Genomic DNA, 20,528 nt, shown 5'->3' with positions numbered 1-20,528 from the left:
GTTTGAAATGTGTGCTTCTGCCTAAATTAGAGCTATACCAGAATGAAAGATATTGGGAATGGAGAGCTTGAAAGCACCGACTTCTCCTACATGATTTATTGGGATAATCAAGAGAGCTCCTAAGGTTGTGTGTTGATTGATTAGTCCAGTTCAAATTGGGGGAATTTTGGGGAAAAAAATGCCCTGTAGACACCCAATCCACCCCACCTACCCCTATCCCATTTAGTTTTGCTATGATTATTTGTAGTTAGAGTTTTCTGCCCTCTTCATTATAAAACTTTACTCGGTTCCAAGTCTTATTAAAGATAAGAACCTGATCAGTCAGAAGAACTTATTTCTCCGCTTGGAATATGATTTTGAAGTTGGTGTAACATTTATTAATCAAAATGCTGTATTAATTTTTGTGATGGAAGGGCTTTGTCTTATGAATTACATTCAGTAAGAACAGAAACTATGCGCTGTTATAATGTCAGACCAATTCTACTAAACGTCTATCTTTGTTTAGGTATTTTCAGTGGTGCCGACAGCATTGGACATATCTTGAATGTTTAGAGTTTATAAAGTATTGGAACCTTATAATGAATATATTGATAATTTTGTATATTTAGATTAAGTGAATTAAATGATTATTGCTCAGTAAAACATTTTGAATGATTGTTAGAATTGTGTTGATGAAAGAAATTACTAGTCCAATTTTACACTTCCAAGCATCTGTCAGATTGGCTTTATTTAAGAACTTTCCAGTAAGTTGAACTAGTGTTACATAACTTGACACAGAGATCACTTTATCATCGATGTGTGTATATGTGTCCATTTGGTTTGCACAGCAACACAAGTAGGTTAAATGTACAAGCAGTGGCACTTTGAGTAAAGTACCTTGCACCATGGTAGCTTACCGATGCTGGTCCTATGGTAGGATTCAAATCCATACCCTTTCAGGTGTGAGCCCTCCATGCTGTGTCCATATATGCATCCTATTGAATGCTAAAACAACCACTTGGGTAGCAAATTTTAAATTATTATGGTTGATCTCAACAACCTACTCAAGAATGATCCAGTTTTGGGTCATGACCTCAGGGTTAAGAATCGCTGATCAATACATTTGTCCAGATTAAGGTGTGTTTAAATTTTTAATTATGGTCCACATTACAATTTGTACATTATAAAAGGTCATTGTTACATTTTTAACATAAAGGTCAGTTTTACATTTAAAATAATGGCATTGTTACAGTTTTAAAAGTAAGGTTAAGGTGGACTTTGCTAAATACGGGGGTGAGGTTTCTTGCATTGAGTTGTTGGCTTTGGGTTTTGTTGTTTTGAATTAATAGCCCAATTAAGAACGTTAAAATTCTATGCTATGAATCTGTCATGAAATATTTACTGAACACACACCTGGTTTTGTAACCTAGGGATCATGCACCATTTACTGTTGCAGACTTTTGCTGGAGCATGTGTCTAAAGGTTCAAGGTTGTTTCCTTATGCTCAGGAAAATGTTTTCGCACAGAAAACCATGTAAATTGTTGTTCTTTTATGGTCAGTTTCTAAGTACATAAATGATATATTAAATACCTACAAAATTATATTTTTTAAATTTTAAAAAACCTATATTTAAACATAATTGTTGATGTTAAAAGATCCATTGTTACTTATAAAGCAGGTGTCTGATATCATGTTCTCATCACTGTAGGTAAATTATCACATTGATTTATGTAGAGATATACTTACAAAATAAAAGGTATAGATATAAGTTCAAGTTATCTACTTACATTACTTGATCACACAAAATATGAGAGCAACAGAACTTACTTGTAAAATTTCTCTACTTCCAGGCAGAATTTAGGGAGTACCCACCTATATTGCGTAATGCTGTATCAATAGCCCGCCGGATTCAAGATCCGTTGATTGAGTTTGCTCAGCTGTGTAACCATGATGAGGATATCCTCTGTCTTAAATACCATCCCCTACAGGTAGAACTTCAAGTATTTTAATACTTCTGATAGATTTTGTGTCAGTGAAACTGCAAGAAACACAAGTCTTTGTGTCATGGAACCAGAAAGACGTTATGGATCTTGGCTTCACAATGTTTTTAATATGTAGTATCTTTTTATTTTCTACTTCAGCACCATTCAGGATTAAAGTGTAGTCATATTTATTTTCTCATGGCTCATTGGGGTAAGGAAGGGGCATTACAGTTGTGATTTTAAAAGCATTTCAGATGTATGTTATTCCTAACCAGAGTAATCATTTAAAGAAAAATAAATGTTTGGTGTAAATATGTAAGTTTATTTTTTTATGTATGTATTTATTGGTTTTGAACCTTCTTTAGAATTTTACAGAATTTATTAATGAAAATAGCAGTCACTTCTCATTTACAGCCTGTGTTCTTTCTTTTTCACTTATATTTCATCTTCATTGAACAGGTTTTGTTGTCACTGTAGGTTGCTACTAAAAAGAGGTTGAACTCTAATGTTATTTGTGTCAGGTCAGGATATATTGCAAAGAATGATTGAAAGTTTACATTTGCTTACATTTTCTTTCCCTTTTCCTCACCAGGATGCCATATCAAAGGAGGAATTGCTGAGTGCTTTGTCCCTGGAATTTATCAATCGGGTCAATGAAGTGGGTGTTGATGTCAACAGGTGTCTCAATTTCCCACATACAGTTCCATTAATCCAGTTTGTGTGTGGTCTGGGACCAAGAAAAGCAGCTCATTTAATGAAGGTATCACCAGTAACCTAGGCAACTCTATGGCCTACCATAGCAAACATCCATATCTTTCACAGATCAATTATTGTATAACCTAATTTGATGCAGTTTGTTTTAAACCCTCTCTATGCTACCACCACAATACCTTCACAGCCAGTGTGGGTATGTGAGAAAGCTTGCTGGTAGCTTCTCGTGGGTCAGTGGTTCTTTCCAGGGTTTTCCCGGGTTCTTCCTTCACCATTAATGCTGGCCGCCATGCATAGCCTATTGTGTGCTGAAAAATGGCGTTAAACCCAACAACAACAACAACAATACCTTCATGAATGTTACCCAGAAGTCATAAATTGGAAAACCATTACATTATTCCTGTTATGGCTGTTGATAAAAAGCTTTATCTATCAAATTTGTTAATTTTTTTTATCACATTCAACTGTTCGACTTCCATAGGACCCCATTTAAGAAATAAAAAAAATATACTAACCTTATACATTTTTATATTCATGTGGATAGTACAGCTGTCAAAAGTTTATACAAATTCCAATGATCAAGTACCTGATAAAAGGGAAATTATATTAAATGTGTACAAACCTGAAGTTAAGTCTGCATTTTTTTAAATCCACAGTATTTGATATATTTCACTCTCTAATGTCATCTGCTACAAAGTCCAAGAATTTATCCTCTTTGTCTGAGGCCACAAATATATGTTTCCGGTAGGCCAGACCATCTCTTTTGTTTCTTGCCAACCCTACCACATTCTTCCCCCAAGGAAAAAAAAGAAAGAAAATAAATCCAGAAATACGTGTGTATGCGTGGGTGCATGCACATGCGCGTGACTACCTACCTACCCTAGTTTTAAAACCAGTGCAATAGGAAACTTACTTTTTTGTGCCTGATAAAGTTCTGAAATCTTTCATTGCCATCTAGTAACTCGTCATGGTCTATAAGTATTCTCATAACATCCCTTTTGTTTGTACCACCCCTACTGATTTTAGAAACAGAAGGCATCAAGGATATACAAATGCATGAAACTTAGTCCTTTCATTCATTGATCAGTTCTGATTGTCGCCAGGGGGTCCCCAACACTGTCAACTAGTTAGTGTTTTGAATCAAAAGGGAATTTCATTAACAACATGGATGCCATATTTGCTTGGGTCAGTCTGTGTTTTCAGCAACATATGTGATGTAGTTCACCCTCTTTAAACACATGTGTACAAGAGTTCCTTCTTTTTATTTTTTCAGTTTGTTTGAGAAATATTAAAACTAGACATTGCAAATATGGATGCCGACAACACAGTTTTTACTGAAATAGAATATTCTAGAAACCAGAAATAGACAACAAGCAGTCAGTTTGCTTGTTAACATTGGGAGCTTCTGTTTGTGTTGAAACACCAATAACTCAACAGTGTTAGGAACCCCTTAGCGACTGTCATGTTAGAAATTTCAAAATCAGTACATGAAATAAAGTTTTGTGCATTTTTTATATCCTTGCTGCATCTTGTTTTTAAAATTGGTAGGGGATACAAGCAAACGGGAGGGCATGCATAAACTATAGTTCCTTGGTTTTGCTGTCGTATGCAGATGCTTATTGAGAGACTGAGCTCAAGCTTGGTAAGTAACACTTTGATTATTCTGTTTTGTGGCAAGATCAAATAACCTCTGTTACTTGCCATTGAATCTCCCTTGTGGTACAGTCAGAGGGTTGTGACATGGGTAGAGAAAGGGTATCACATTTATTCACATTCATTTTTATAAACAGTTGGAATGATAATGGGACATTTATAGAAGTTTGGAAATGTTATTACTTAAAACATTTTAATATTTTTCTTCTTAGCTTTGATAATACAAAAAAATGGTCATTTTTAGGAATTTAGTAAACATCAGTGTATCTCCCTTGAAAACTCGTCTTGAAAAAAAGGCATATTGCTGTTTAAGAAAACAGATTTCCATTGATATTGTCATGTAGTTGGCATGAAGGTAAATTTTAACTGTATTATTAAATTTTGCCATTACTGATTTTATTATTTACCTTTAAAGTCTGAGATTACATTGACACTGCTACAATATTGTCCATTGCCAGACAGGCTTTCTCTGACCTATTAATAATATCTTGGTAAATAAAAACAGTTTATGAAAGCATCCATTCAGCAACACAGATATACATAACATATATTCTGGTTTTAATCATTTGTCTAGACACAATTCTATTAGCAAACTACTAAGGAATAAATTGCACGTTTCTTAAAATGATAAAGGCTATAATAAAAGAAGTGGCACTGTTTCAAGAACAGCTGTTTGAATTGGTATTGAGTATATCAACTCATAAGATGAATAAATATTTATTCTGATTTGTTATTAAATACCAGAGATTACTTGTTTGATAAAATTATAGGTACATGTATACCATTCTACTTAATGCCTTACACTTTGACTCTTATTAGTTATCAGTTCAAGATAGTGTTGCATATTAAAACTTGTAATTGCTTACACTTTGAGTCTTACTAGTCGTGAGTCAGTTTGAAGCTGAAATACAGAGAATTCAGACATTTTTGTGAGGTACCAATTTACCTGGATTGGATTTTTCCATTGAAGCCCTTTTCAAATACACGTATTAAAGTACTGATGAAAATGTCAGTTTCATAAAACCTCAAAAATTGATGCCCCCAAAATGAATGATTTCACAGTATATTGTTTTATGTTTTAGATTTTGAAACAGAATAACAGCCGTCTTGAAAACAGAACACAGCTGGTTACTGTGTGTAGGATGGGCCCCAAGGTGCTCACTAACTGTGCTGGCTTTATCAAGATAGACACCAACAAACTGGGGGACAGGTAAAGTAAACTGTTTTGCAAATCCATTTGTCGTATCCTGAGTGAATAAAGATACATTATAGTCATAATAAGCTCTATTGTTCAGCAGAATCAGAAGCTATTTGAGTATTTGGCACTAGCAACAGCTTTGACTTGAGATATTTCATGAAAATATATGTTAATTGAATGTAAATAGCAACACAGTCATTCAGTTATGTTTCAAGCAGATGGAAACACCTTAGATAATTCTAAGATCCGAAAAATGCCTTGATTTTGGTTGTCCATGCTACCAGCTGATCTGGCCATAATTTTACCTGCTTCCCACAGATTTGGAGTCCAGCATGCAAACCACTAAGCCACCTGGTTCCAGGGCCATTCAGTTAACAGTTCCAGGATAAATATGCATTCATCACCAAACATTTTTACAACTCTTCAGTTAACGGTCTGTCAAGCTTGCATTAACAGATAATGAAGACACAGGTATCACTTTTCCAATATTGTTTTGATCATAATTTACATGTTTAGAAGTTTGGAAAGTTATATATTGGAGCTGGGGTGGTGGAGGGGGGAGGCTAGTGGTCATAACAATGTTTCACAGTTGATCATATATAATTTTCCGGTTTCAGCACGGAGTCTTATGTAGAGGTTCTTGATGGGTCTAGGGTACATCCTGAAACATACGAATGGGCTCGCAAGATGGCTGTAGATGCCCTTGAGTATGATGACACAGCAGAGGATGCCAATCCAGCAGGTGCTTTAGAAGAAATATTAGAAAGTCCAGAGCGTCTGAAAGATTTAGACTTGGATGCATTTGCTGAGGAATTGGAAAGGCTGGTGAGGTTATTTTTTGGGAGTATAATATTTGACAATATGTTTCATAAAAGAGAACAAAACACAACTGGTTCTGGATCTAAATTGGTATGAAATATGTAAACAAACTCTGTAGTCATTTTTTGCCATATTCATCCTATCCTAGAGTATCTTTTTAGGACTAATCTGTATTGCTTAGATTCAGTGATACAAAATATGAATTACTCTGTTCTATTTGTAGCTAACCTGTAAAAATTAGAGAACTATTGTACTATCCCCATGACAGATTTGGTGTTCGTGTCTGTTCCTGCACATATAAAAGCATTTACGTACATACAACCTCACTGCATCTCAAACATTCATTCTTTCTATGTCCTTGGCATCAGGCTGGATTGGGTTTAATAAGACCTACCTCTTTGGGAGGGTGCTAACATTGCAGAACTGTTGTACTACCCTTGGCATTAGTGTCTACATCTGCACATATAAAAACAGAGATGCTGCTAGCAGGCTTGCCAACCGTACTGAAAAGATTGGAAAAATCCCGATTATGAACCTATCTCCTGATTCCCCAATATGTTTAGACAAAATCACAATTTTTCAACACCCTGAGAATGAAAAAGCCGTGTTTTTTATATATATGAAAACATCATTTTCCGTTTCCCTGATTCTCTTTCTGGTTTTTCTGTGTCTAATATGTTTCTTAGCACTTTACCATATCTGGCTTGATTTCTGGTTTTCATCCGCCAATACAAAAAAATTGTCTCACAGTATGGTTCTCTTTATCCGATCCCATCAGCAAATCTCAGCATCATAATGGATAAGTTTCTCAGCATGAAGCAAAAAAGAAGAAAAGGAAGTAACTGATGTCTTTTCACCAGCCAAGAAAAAGAAAAGGGATAAAAAAATATAGGAGTGATTGGGAGAAGCAGTTTGCTTCATTCATCCATTGACTCGAGGAGCCTATCATGCATTCTGCCACTGATGATCGTCTCTTTCCACATTCAATTCTACATCAGAATTGGTAAAGCTGAAACTTCCTATGCAGATCATCAGTGTTGTTTCCTTCCATTTTGTTAGAGAAAAAGGCCAAGTCCTTAAACAATACTAGACACATCTGCAACGCTTGCATGAATAAGTAAGTCATCCTTTAGTGGATTGCTCTCAAGAAAAAAAAAAAGGATGGATCTGGCCAACTGTTGTTTCCAATCCTTTGGAGAGTAATGCGATCAATACTTTCAATAATGCACAACAACAGCAATGCTGAGAGAGCATTCTTGACGGTCAGAAAAAACAGAACCAGGCAAAGATCCAGCCTGTCAGCATCAACCCTGGAAGCTGTTCTTGTTAGCAAATTTGGCACCCAAGGACAAATAAATGATGAACTTTTGCAGAAATGCAAATCTGCAACATACAATGGACTGAAATAACAAAAGTAAATGTATTTATCATGATACATACAGCTTACTCTTGTACCTCCTGATTGTTTTACCCTGCCTCCTGATTTTTAATGGTGATTTGGGGGCAAATTCCTGATTCTGATTTTTTCAGTGTTGGCAGGTCTGTGCTAGGGATGTGAGTGTGTAAATCATGTAAAGTTGTTTGAATTTGCACACTTGGAAAGCAGTGATGTGTGAGAAGTCATGCAAAATAGTTCAGTGTCACACATAAAACTGGACTAGGCCCAGTACAACATTTTTATTTAACTTAACTGTTAAAATAAACTAAATAAATAAGAACCAGATGATTTTGTTTTACTAGAGTGGATACTTATTTGATGAACATATCTCTGTCCATTCCATAAAGATATAAGTTGATACAAAAGGATGCTTGTAGAACCTGTTGGTCATTTAAAACAGAAAATTTGTGTACTAGAGAAGTTTCAGTTAATTCCCTTTTCTCACATTTGTGCATATGTGAAATTTGGTTCGTTTCTGGAAGGAATTATATTGGTTAATGACATTTTTCTTTGCGTCAGATTGTATAATTAGGCTTCAAGGCATATGCTTTAAAGAGTATCAGGATTAGCTAGTTACTCATCTTACCAAAATCAAAAGGTAGTTTGCTTAGTTCAGAGGCCTGTGATGAATAGGGAATGAAAAGAAATCACATGTGGCTATTGTTGGTACCTTGTGAATGTTCAACTTTAGGAACTGAAAAGAAATTGTATGTGGTAATTGTTGCTAACTTGTGAATGTTGAACTTTAGGGAATGAAAATAAATCATATGTGTCTATTGTTGGTAACGTGTGAATGTTGAACTATACATGTCACAATGGCACAAAAGGCAAATCTCATTCCTGCTGAGACCACCCAACTGCTTTTCCAACCATCCAGCAAATCAATTGCTTTGACCCTGTTTCTAATGATTAAAATCACCTCACTCTTGAAAATTGGACATAGTTACACAGGTAATTGACATTGTGACTGTAGTTTGGTGAGTACTGGCAAATTAAGAAATATTTACACATCAATTCACATGATATGCTTTGATGTAAACAATGCCTTTCTGGTGGAGTAAAAGTATACTAAGCGGACAGTATAAGTTACACTTCGGTAATGGCATAAAGTAGTGGGTAACCATCATTTGGTTATAAAATTCATGGTTGTTGACCAAACAGAGAAGGTGACTTTTATATAGGAAATTAACCAAGGGGAATTTGAATATCCATTGTGATCAGGTGACTGCTGTATTAAGGTGACCATTTTGTACAGGTTTGACTAAAAGTAGTCCAGTTTTCTTTGAACATAATTAAGAAAGCAGTTAAATAAAATATCTGCCAGGGAACTTTTCATTTTGTGAATTATGTCGTGGATGAATCAATGCTCAGGGTATCTCAGAAATAATCAGAGTTTAGGTTTATAGAGAACCTTGAAGTCATTAAATTTATAGTAGCAAATTACCTTTTCTTTCAATACTTTTGAAGCAGTTGTTTCTTTAGAGTAAAAGTTGATTTGGAAATGAGTTTTTGCAGATGAAGTTAGGTAACCACTCCAGTGGCCTAGTGTTTAGAGCAGCCACCTCTGATGCAGGAGGTAATGGGTTCAATCCCTGGCCGAGTCATACTAAAGACTTACAAAAATGGTACTAACAGCTGCCTCGCTTGGCGCTCAGCATTAAGAGGTTAGTGTTAGGGCTGGTCGGTCTGGTGTCAGGATAATGTGACTGGGTGGAACATCATGCTGCATGCCTATGGCATGATGCCCCAGTGCTAAACATCACTATAACCTGTCACAGTGCAGACATCATAGCAATATGACTGAAAAATTGTTAAAGCTATGTCAAACATCCAAATTACACACACACACACACACGCAGATGAAGTTAGTTGTAGTCGCAGATGCTTTGCATGAAATTTTGTTCAGGAAGTACATACATTGTTGTCTTTTTAAAAGTTTCATCTGAAACAATTTGATTATGATATAAAATAGTTCTGCATTTTGATAAAATGATTTTGTGACAAACTGAAGGTTATACAAATTTACAGTATGATGAGTGGTTCATTTTCCATCATGTTTCACCACTATTGCTTGTTTGAAAATTGGTTTACGGCATACATTTGTGTGATTTATTATTTCATAATTTGTAATGATTACCAATCTTTGGTCATAAACAGTTAATAAATCCATTTTTTCTTGTTTTTCCATTTCAAGTATAAATGCAGTAATCTAATTTTTACTGTAATCTTCAGAATATAAATTTTAAAATGCATCTGTGGGTGACAACTCAGTATCAAATTATTATCCCTGGTACTTATAAATCTTTGAATGAAGAAGTCTTAATACTGTAGGTAAATTACTCCTTTATATAATTTGTTAGGGTCTGGGAGATAAACATATTACCCTGTATGACATCCGTGCTGAACTGAACCATCGCTACAAGGACCTAAGAACACCCTATCGCTCACCCACAAATGAGGAGAGATTTAACATGATCACCAAGGAAACTCCTGATACATTCTATATAGGTGAGAACCTGTATTTTTATATATATATTTTTTGTCTTGTCTGCTTAAATAGTAACACTGTTTCAGAGCGTGTCATTGTTTATATTGTTAAGATATTATACAGTTAGTGTATCCTATTATATCCCAGATGTAACACACTGTACAATTAGAGAATCATTGTAAATCCCAGATAAAACATGCTATACAGTTAGTAAATCATAGTAAAACCCAGCTGTAACATTCTATAGTTAGTAAATCATAGTAAGGCCTGTAAGTAACATACTATACAGTTAGTAAATCATAGTAAGGCCTGTAAGTAACATACTATACAGTTAGTAAATCATAGTAAAACCTGTAAGTAACATACTATACAGTTAGTAAATCATAGTAAGACCTGTAAGTAACATACTATACAGTTAGTAAATCATAGTAAGACCTGTAAGTAACATTCTGTAGTTAGTAAATCATAGTAAGACCTGTAAGTAACATACTATACAGACCTGTAAGTAACATACTATACAGTTAGTAAATCATAGTAAGACCTGTAAGTAAGTAACATGCTATACAGTTAGTAAATCATAGTAAGACCTGTAAGTAACATGCTATACAGTTAGTAAATCATAGTAAGACCTGTAAGTAACATTCTATAGTTAGTAAATCATAGTAAAACCTGTAAGTAGCATGCTGTACAGTTAGTAAATCATAGTAAGACCTGTAAGTAACATGCTGTACAGTTAGTAAATCATAGCAAGACCTGTAAGTAACATACTGTACAGTTAGTAAATCATAGCAAGACCTGTAAGTAACATACTGTACAGTTAGTAAATCATAGCAAGACCTGTAAGTAACATACTGTACAGTTAGTAAATCATAGTAAGACCTGCAAGTAACATACTGTACAGTTAGTAAATCATAGCAAGACCTGTAAGTAACATACTGTACAGTTAGTAAATCATAGCAAGACCTGCAAGTAACATACTGTACAGTTAGTAAATCATAGCAAGACCTGCAAGTAACATACTGTACAGTTAGTAAATCATAGCAAGACCTGCAAGTAACATACTGTACAGTTAGTAAATCATAGCAAGACCTGCAAGTAACATACTGTACAGTTAGTAAATCATAGCAAGACCTGCAAGTAACATACTGTACAGTTAGTAAATCATAGCAAGACCTGCAAGTAACATACTATACAGTTAGTAAATCATAGCAAGACCTGCAAGTAACATACTATACAGTTAGTAAATCATAGCAAGACCTGCAAGTAACATTCTATACAGTCAGTAAATCATAGGAAGACCTGCAAGTAACATACTATACAGTCAGTAAATCATAGCAAGACCTGTAAGTAACATTCTATAGTTAGTAAATCATAGTAAGACCTGTAAGTAACATACTATACAGTTAGTAAATCATAGTAAGACCTGTAAGTAACATACTATACAGTTAGTAAATCATAGTAAGACCTGTAAGTAACATACTATACAGTTAGTAAATCATAGTAAGACCTGTAAGTAACATACTATAGAGTTAGTAAATCATAGTAAAACCTGTAACATACTATACAGTTAGTAAGTCATAGTAAGACCTGTAAGTAACATACTGTACAGTTAGTAAATCATAGTAAGACCTGTAAGTAACATACTATACAGTTAGTAAATCATAGTAAAACCTGTAAGTAACATACTATACAGTTAGTAAATCATAGTAAGACCTGTAAGTAACATACTATACAGTTAGTAAATCATATTAAAAAACCCATATGTGACATCATGTAGTTAGTGAATCCTAGTAATGCCTAGTTGTAACATACTCTACAGTTAGTAGATAAATCATATTAAAACTCATATGTAACATAATGTAGTTAGTAAATCCCAGTAAAACCCTGATGTAACATACTCATGGCCTTCCATTAGATTTAAAGTTGGAGGTTGAGTTGCCAATGTAGGCAGGGGGTTTGGCAGACCCACCTCAGAGGGAATATATATATTTTTTTAATTAGTTGGGTGTAAAGTAAAAGTAGGTAGATCACCTGGCACCCAGCTGATAAGGAAAGCACTGATAATATACAGTTAGTAAATCCTTGTATAACGTGTGTAGCATGCTGTACAGTTAGTGAATCCTAGTAAAACCTGTATGTAATATCCTGTACAGTTAATAAATCCTAGTAAAACCTGTATTTAACATGATATACAGTTGGTAAATCCTAGTAAATACCTGTATGTAACATAATATACATTTGGTAAATCCTAGTAAATACCCAGATGTAAGATATTGTACAGCTAGTGAATCCTAGTAAACCCAGATATAACATGCAGTTAAAGAATCAGTCAATTCCCCCCCCCCATGTTAATTTGCATTTGTGCTACATTCACTAATTTTGCAACAATTTTACCGCTTTAAAATGTTTTGGTATATTGTAATCGCTTGTGCCATTTGAAAAATAATACACTGAGGTCCGTTTTTTAACAACATCATATGTAAGAAAATGTCCGGTATTACAAGCACATTGTAAAGTTCCTTTTCAGTTTCATATAATTTTTTTGCTTCAGTATAATGAAATTGGGATATAATAATGTATTGGTCATTCTATCCATAGTTTACATGTAACCATTAGAACAATTCAAATAATCATTTTAATATTGAAACCTGATGAAAATGTAAGGTGTACAAGATAATATAGTGTAAAATTTCCATGTATTTTTATATTATGAAGAAAGTGTTGTATTCAAACTCGTTAAATTTTAAGATATAGAGTATCTTATTCATTTTACTTTTTTCAGAAACTTATTTTAAAATATTTTCCTCATCAAGCCATTGCCATTAAATTTAAATAAAGTTCATAAATTTTACATAGTATAAACACGAAGTTAAAATTCTTTTGACCATGTGAAGACATATACTATGTAGTAACAAATATACTTCATTAATTTTAAATGATATAACACGTTTTTGATGTTGCACCTTTCCCATACATTAGCTGAAGATGTGATGTCTTGAAATGTGTGCTAATTTTTTATTATCTGCATTCACAGGTAAACTTGTTATGTCACAAATAATTGGCATTGCACATAGAAAGCCACAGAGAGATCAGCTGGATCAGGCCAACCCAGTTAGGAATGACACAACCGGACTATGGCAGTGTCCATTCTGTAACAAGGATGATTTCCCAGAGCTGAGTGAGGTGAGCTTCACTTCGTGAAACAAAGAGACTAATTTGCTTATAATAATGGAGATTATTTCTTTATAAACTGAATTATAATATGCAACATGGTATGCCTGAATTTCTGTGCCAACACATCATCCAGATTTAGCTGTATGTGAAAGATGCTGGTATGCATTATTTTGACATAACTGGAAAGATAGATACCTGATGATTTAGACTTAGAGTACAGTCAAGGTTATTGTAGTAATTTCATTTTAATGCCTGGGATGAGAGATAGTATCTTGTTTACACACAGGTGCTAGGCAGTTAATAAGTGATGTATAGAACCAAATTTCAGTAAACATTTATCTGTGCATTTAAAACAATATTTGTATGCATACTTTAATTCTCAGTCATGTGGATCATCGGATTTTAGATCTTGGTGTAAGAAATGCTCTTTTTTTTTAAAATAAGAAAACAAGACTTCTAGTTTAGAAAAATGGTAGGACAAAAATATAAAAATTTTGTGCATTTGCGAAGTGTCTTTTTAGCATGAAAATAATTGTTTTGAGGGGTCTTTAAATTCATGTGCATAGCAAATATGAAATACATGGAAATTATAACTCCACAATAAAACATTGAAGTTACGTTATTATTTGACAAATAAACTGTCATATTAGATTTTCTTTTAATCATCTAGGTTGATGTATTTAAAATTACCACACTTGTGGCACCAACATCACTGTTGTCATCGACTGTGTTAAGATTTTGTCTTAAAGATTTTGTATCATACATTTTGTTTTATAGTCATAAAGGTGACATTATAGTGCATTGTACAGACAAGACAATATTCAGTGGAAAATTCCCTTCATTTTGGATTTTGAGGAATTTCAAATTGTTTTCATACTAAAGGGACATTGTCCATTCTCTGGTACTGAATATAGTTTGTGTTGCTAAGAATAATAGCAAACTTTATGGTCTTACTAAACTTAGGGACAAAATACACTTTCCTTTTATGTCAATTTTTTGTCAAGAGCAGCAAAACATTTAGGTAAATGATTAGACCCTACTTTTGATATTGTTTCTCCATTCCCCTGTGTGCAGTAAATAAAGACATGTGGTCATTCCAGGAATGAAAAATGTGGGGCCCTTTAGCCCCTGACAGGTCAAAAAGTGGCATCATTTGGAAACAAGTGGGAGTCAGAAACACCCTTACCTTTTTCTTGTTTTTTCAAGAAACTCAAACACACATCATTATCACTTGCAGTCTTGGTGTTGATCAATTTCTACAATAAATAGTCACTTGCCAGCATTACAAGCTTTGAATAAATCATCGTAGAGTTAGACTATAGTATGGATATCTGCAGTTTCTGTACCTGCTAAAATAGTAATGTCCTCTGTTAAGGTTATTTTAGTTGACAAGGAAAATGTAGCAGACTGTGCTTTTAGTCTGATGCAAAAATGACTTATAAAAAGTATCAAATGCTGGAAAAGTGAATATTTATTCCAGAAAGTAATACATGATCCAAATGCTTGTAATAGTTGTTAGATTCTCCAGTTTTGGGCCTTCCATATTGGGATTTGAATTCCTCATCTTTGAGTAACTATAACCCTCTATAAAGAAATAATTTTGGAAATCTCGAATATGCACTTCTTACTCTTTGTATACTACTTGAGAAATAAATGCAGCAGTGTTTTAGCTGAAGATTTCATGAATAATCTTGGATCATGTACTCTCATTTGGTGCCCAAGCTAATAAAAATCAATATGACATTTCTGTCAGTCAGTGAAATTATTGTCTCAGTAACTATATTCAGTAAAAATGGGATACGTTTATTTCAATCTAACATCAGCAATAACAATCGTTTATTTTTATTTTCTTGGCTCTTCTTCATGCACTCAGCTGCTCCGGGTGTCTACCTCAGATGCAGGAGGTCACGGGTTTGAACTCGGCTGAGTCATACCAGAGACTTATAAAAATGGTACTAACAGCTTCCTCGCTAGGCATTCAGCATTAATAGGTTACTGTTAGGACTGGTTGGCCTGGTGTCAGGATAATATGTCTGGGTGGGACATCATGCAACATGTCTTCGGCATGATGCCCCCGTGCTAGACATACTATAAGCTGCCACACTGCAGACATCATAGCGATATGACTGAAGAACTGTTAAAGCTACGTTAAAAATCCAAATCACACACTCTATATGCACTCTATGGGCATCATGGAGGTAACTTTCTTGTGGCAAAGAATATGGATAAGTGGCATTGGTACAAAAGTGCAGCCTAGAATGAAATCTGCATGAAACAATTCTAGAAACTGCTTTTAGAAAGAACTCACAATAATTTTTCAAATAATAATCAAATGTTAATATAAATTCTCTAGTGACATGTAAAGAAATTAAAACTGATAAAAGATCATTTAGTGTAGTAAATGTATGGTAGTAAAAAGGAGCATGAACAGCAATATCCTTGGAGTTGTTGTTGTTGTTGTTGTATGGTTTAACGCCATTTTTCAGCACAAGATAGGCTATACATGGCGGCCAGTATAATTGGTGGAGGAAGAACCCTGGAAAACCCCGGGAAGAACCTCCGACCCACGAGAAGCTACTGGCAGGCTTTCCCACGTACCCACGTTAGCCGAGCCTGAGACTCGAACTCACGCAGACAGAGGTGAGATGGCAGTGATCCGTAACATTGAGCGCTTTAGACCACTCGGCCACTCGGGGCCCCCCTTGAAGTTGTCTTCTTGTGTCTAATCTGGTGTAAATTAGTGTCATTTGAACCCTCCAAGTGATAAGTATTCTAAATATTTTATTACCTATCCCAAACATAAGCCTTTCATATATTGACCTTTGACCCTGGGTGGCCAAGTAGTCGAAGATGCTTACCTTTGCATATCACTCACACATCTCACCTCTCTCCACGTGAGTTGCAGCGTGACAGCGTGGATATGTGAAGAAGTTTGCCAGTAGCTTCCTATGGGTTGGTGTTTTTCCTGGGTTCTGCTTCTACTAAACATATGACTGCCATGTATAACATATTTTGTGCTGAAAAATGGTGTTACCCACCCTCCAACTCGTGTATTGATCTTGTGTGGGTTACAGTCTCTTCAACCCTCCAAGATGTCAGTATTTTTCATACCTTGATACCTGTTTCTAACATCAGCCTTTCATATGATATTAGGAGTTATAAGTTATTATATTTTCACATACTTTCAGGTCTGGAGTCATTTTGATGCTGGCAGCTGTCCAGGCTCTGCAGTGGGAGTACGATGTCGGTTGGACAATGGTGTCAGCGGTTTTATACCAACCAAGTTACTCAGTGATAAGAATGTTAAAAATCCAGCAGAAAGGGTCAAGGTAGGTCCATAAATGGTTTAATCCATCAATTTGTAGCAAACTTTTGCAAATGGGGTTTAAGATTTGTTGATAATTGTAATGATCTTTTTTTGACTTCCGTATATGCATCTATCCATCTGTATAAACATCCACACCCTTATTTAAGGTTATTATTAAAGTTTCTTTGTAGGCAAGTTTTACAAAAAGGGATGTCTTGTTCAGTGACTTGAGTAAATACTTCTTGTAGTTGGAGAATGGGTTTAATAACTTTTGAGCCCACCAGTTTGACATGTCCATCTATCTGTTCATGCTTCCTCACCTTAGATTAAGGTCTGTTTTATTTTTTTGCTTTTTTCTTAGCTTAATAAAACGTAGGTCCAGCAAAGAGAATGCCTTGTTAAATGATTTCAGTCTGTTGTTACCATTCTTCAACCTTTTTTAAAAAGCTAGACTAGGCAATGTCGTATTAACAGAATTAGACTGTATATTTTTATTAGTAAAATGATGCACAAATGCGATCATTGGACCCAGTCACCTAGTGAAGAGAACATGGAACTGAATATAGATTTTGCAGAATTATTAAGATTTTTACAGAAATAATAATAATGATATGTTCAAAATATCAGAAAATAAAAATACATAATACAGATATTTATGAGTTTGGACACAGTCAGGGAATAAGTACTTCATAACCAGTACAATAGATTGGTACATAAAATGTGGTTTCTTGGTGTAAAAAATAATGTAGGTACAGTAAAAACATGTCTTGAGCAGCCATCTCTTCTGCCAACATCCAGTGGTCTCTCACAACAGACAGCCTCTCATAACAGGTTTGCACAAAATGATCAGTTTTCAAGGTCAAAATTCAACAAAGCTTTAAAAAAAATACAGTTATTGTACATGCAAATTATTTTTCTTAAATAAATACTGCATTCATGTCCAAATTTTTTGAATCACAATAACGATTTACATCTGTCATAAATCATTCACATGTATATTTGAAGATTAAATGTACATGTGATAGCACATGAATGATAAAATTAATTAGAGCAATATTTAGTTATCTTGTACATAAGTTAACAACACATGTCCATAAATTTCAAAGTTATTTCATATGTAGTTTAAGAATTGTACAGTTAGTGATGATAACACTTGCTCATCCTGTATTTGAGTTAGCAGTTTTTATCAGGCTTTGGGTAGATATGAAATATAAATGTACTGATGAATGAAATGAAGAAAATAAGAAACAGGATCAAACAATCCAGAAAGAAAATTATTTAGAGACAAAAGCCAGTGGCCTCACAGAAGTCATAAAGAGATTAACATGGTAAACAAAGAGTGTAACCAGGTGAACAATTGATGACTAGGTGTGTGGGTTTTATAAACTTCATCATACAATAGCAGCAAACAACAAAAGCCATTTACACTAAAAATCAAATCTGAAAAATGATCATCACTTATTAGAGACAAGGACTGCATTCACCCCAGGAATTATGGATTGGCAATGTGACAATCAGCATATTTGACCACTACAGCCAAGCCATTTAAGGTTTCTAATTATGGCATTGGGGTTGTGTGGTTTTTGCCAAAGATAAAGAAACAATACAAACCATTGAATTAACTATGTACATCTTTCATGATTCCTTTGAAGAAGGAATGGTTAATTATAATTGGGATTTGCATGATTTCTGCACTACAGTGGTGATTTTTGACATGCACTTTAGTCTGGTTTACAGTCAGGAGCATGTGAAGCTACATGCAAGTTTTTGAAAACCAGTAGCCTGACTCAGCTTTTGTTTAGAACAGACAATCCTAACTGGTCGTGTTTAAAAAGGATTAAGTTTTGCAATACAGTTGTTCTTAGCAGGGTTGTTTAGAACAATCTGCACTTAACCTGCAAACCATTGTAAGCAGTCGTGGTTGCAAAGGATTAAATGAAGGTCATTGTGTTTATGTCAGTTTTTGCAATGTGATTGTTCATTGCGGTGTCAAATTACATTTTTTTACTTAACATTATGGTTTCTTGTTGTGTCCTGCATGTGGTTGCTCATAGCAGTACATTTATATAATAAAATCAATCCATGCATGCATGACAGGCAGCCACCAGTAGCAAAAGTAGCTCAAGCCCAGTTTTACTGTAGCAAGAAAACAATCAATTAGACTGTTAATCGGTGATAAACGACAGCAGAGATAAAGAGAGATAGGAGATGCTGGTAATCTGTGATGAGAACTAATGTGTATGGTAATGTTGTAACAAAAAATGTTAAGAAATTCACAGTTCTGAAATTGGTAGAATGGATAAACCTTTTGGACTTAACTGGACTTGAGTTGTATAGGTACATGTATATAGTGCATGTATGTGTAGAATTTTCTTTGTTAATGAAAATGTTATCCATTCTACTCAGGCTACCTAGAGTTGAAAATTTACTCTAGGGTTTCTGATAATCCTGTTCATTGGTTGGCATCTCAGAGTAAGTGTAAGGGTTGGATTTTAAATGTGAACATTTTCTGTCATTTTTGGTTCTGTTTTTGTTTCAAAACTTTATCCTAATAAACTATATGAATTTGGTAGTTATCCAAGTTTTTTTGAGCCCGTGATTGATGTATAATGGTGTGTAGCAGGTTGTTTGGTTGTGCCATCATTTTACACTTATGATACAGTGTCTTTATGACATTATTCTGTTGATTTGAATTTATAATTTTGAACCTTTTATGAAAATTTCATAGATGTTTTATTGGGTGTTGACTGACTGGCAGTAAATATAGTAAAAGAAAAACCCAACAAAGTGAGACCTAACATACAATACAAAAAAAACATATCATTGGCTCTTTAACATTTTAGCATTAGCAGCTCACTTTCATTTAACAAATATACAGATATAAAAAAAATTATTGATACATATTTAATTCTATTCAAGCATGTTAATCAGTATATTGCTATTGTTTTGAACCAAACTTATGCCTACCTGCACAGAAAGGTTTCATTTACCAAGGATATGGAAACACAGTGGCTGCATCAATAGATTTTGTGTGGACAGATGCAAATATAAGACTGATATGTTTTTGTATAACTTAGTTAATTTTGTTTACATCTGTTCTGTTGATTTATTCTATTTATTGAACATAATTTTGTTTGATAAGTTGAGCAGTTGTTGGAATTTTAACATTTTTTGAACCAATACTTGATTTGAATCATATTCACGAATGATTGTTGGTTATTGTATTGGCATGTAATCTTAATTATATATTAGTTTATAGGTGTACTAATCCAGCCATCTCTAGTATACATGTTGGTTTTTTGCACAGAATTGAGCAACTTTTGATTAAAAGCATTATCAGGTTCTTGGTTCATTAATAATTTGATCCAAGATGATTAGCATCAACATCTTTTACAGTATTTTATCTTCAGTACTGGCCTGGTATACACAAATGTATTGTGTTCATTTCCTGCTTTCAGCCCAATATGACAGTACATGCCAGAATCATCAAGATTGACATTGACAGATTCCAGGTGGACCTCACCTGTAGATCATCAGATCTCATGGACAAGGAGAACAGATGGAAGTAAGCACATGAATATTTGAAAATTGAGATTGGTATCTTGATTACTTATCAGTTGTCGAATAAGTTCTGGCTTCCATATTTTACACATGAGCTGCATACATTTGAGGACAGATTAGATGACACAGTTCTTTCATTGCTTGATGAAGAAGCAGACCATATTTATGAAACTATCATACAAAAACTGAAATTCATACCTCAAAAATTTAAAACATG

The 20,528-nt window shown here is 34.3% G+C and overlaps 1 protein-coding gene across 2 annotated transcripts in view; it reads left to right on the top strand.

Moving 5' to 3' along the window:
- Positions 1–20,528, top strand: part of LOC149777571 (transcription elongation factor SPT6-like) — a 115,518-nt gene that overhangs the window by 56,075 nt on the left and 38,915 nt on the right. For both annotated transcript variants that reach the window (XM_089942191.1, XM_089942192.1), the window contains exons 22-29: positions 1,831–1,968; positions 2,555–2,722; positions 5,409–5,536; positions 6,142–6,349; positions 10,142–10,289; positions 13,304–13,452; positions 16,632–16,772; positions 20,209–20,315. In XM_089942191.1, coding sequence (XP_089798317.1) covers positions 1,831–1,968; positions 2,555–2,722; positions 5,409–5,536; positions 6,142–6,349; positions 10,142–10,289; positions 13,304–13,452; positions 16,632–16,772; positions 20,209–20,315 — 1,187 coding nt within the window. The remainder of the gene's footprint in view (positions 1–1,830; positions 1,969–2,554; positions 2,723–5,408; positions 5,537–6,141; positions 6,350–10,141; positions 10,290–13,303; positions 13,453–16,631; positions 16,773–20,208; positions 20,316–20,528) is intronic.

The sequence above is a fragment of the Sinohyriopsis cumingii genome, chromosome 18 (assembly GCF_028554795.1).
Source record: "Sinohyriopsis cumingii isolate HCF-2022 chromosome 18, ASM2855479v2, whole genome shotgun sequence".
NCBI lineage: Eukaryota > Metazoa > Mollusca > Bivalvia > Unionida > Unionidae > Sinohyriopsis > Sinohyriopsis cumingii.
The sequence above is the reverse complement of the archived record's forward strand: the minus strand, read 5'-3'. Positions and strand labels throughout refer to the sequence as shown.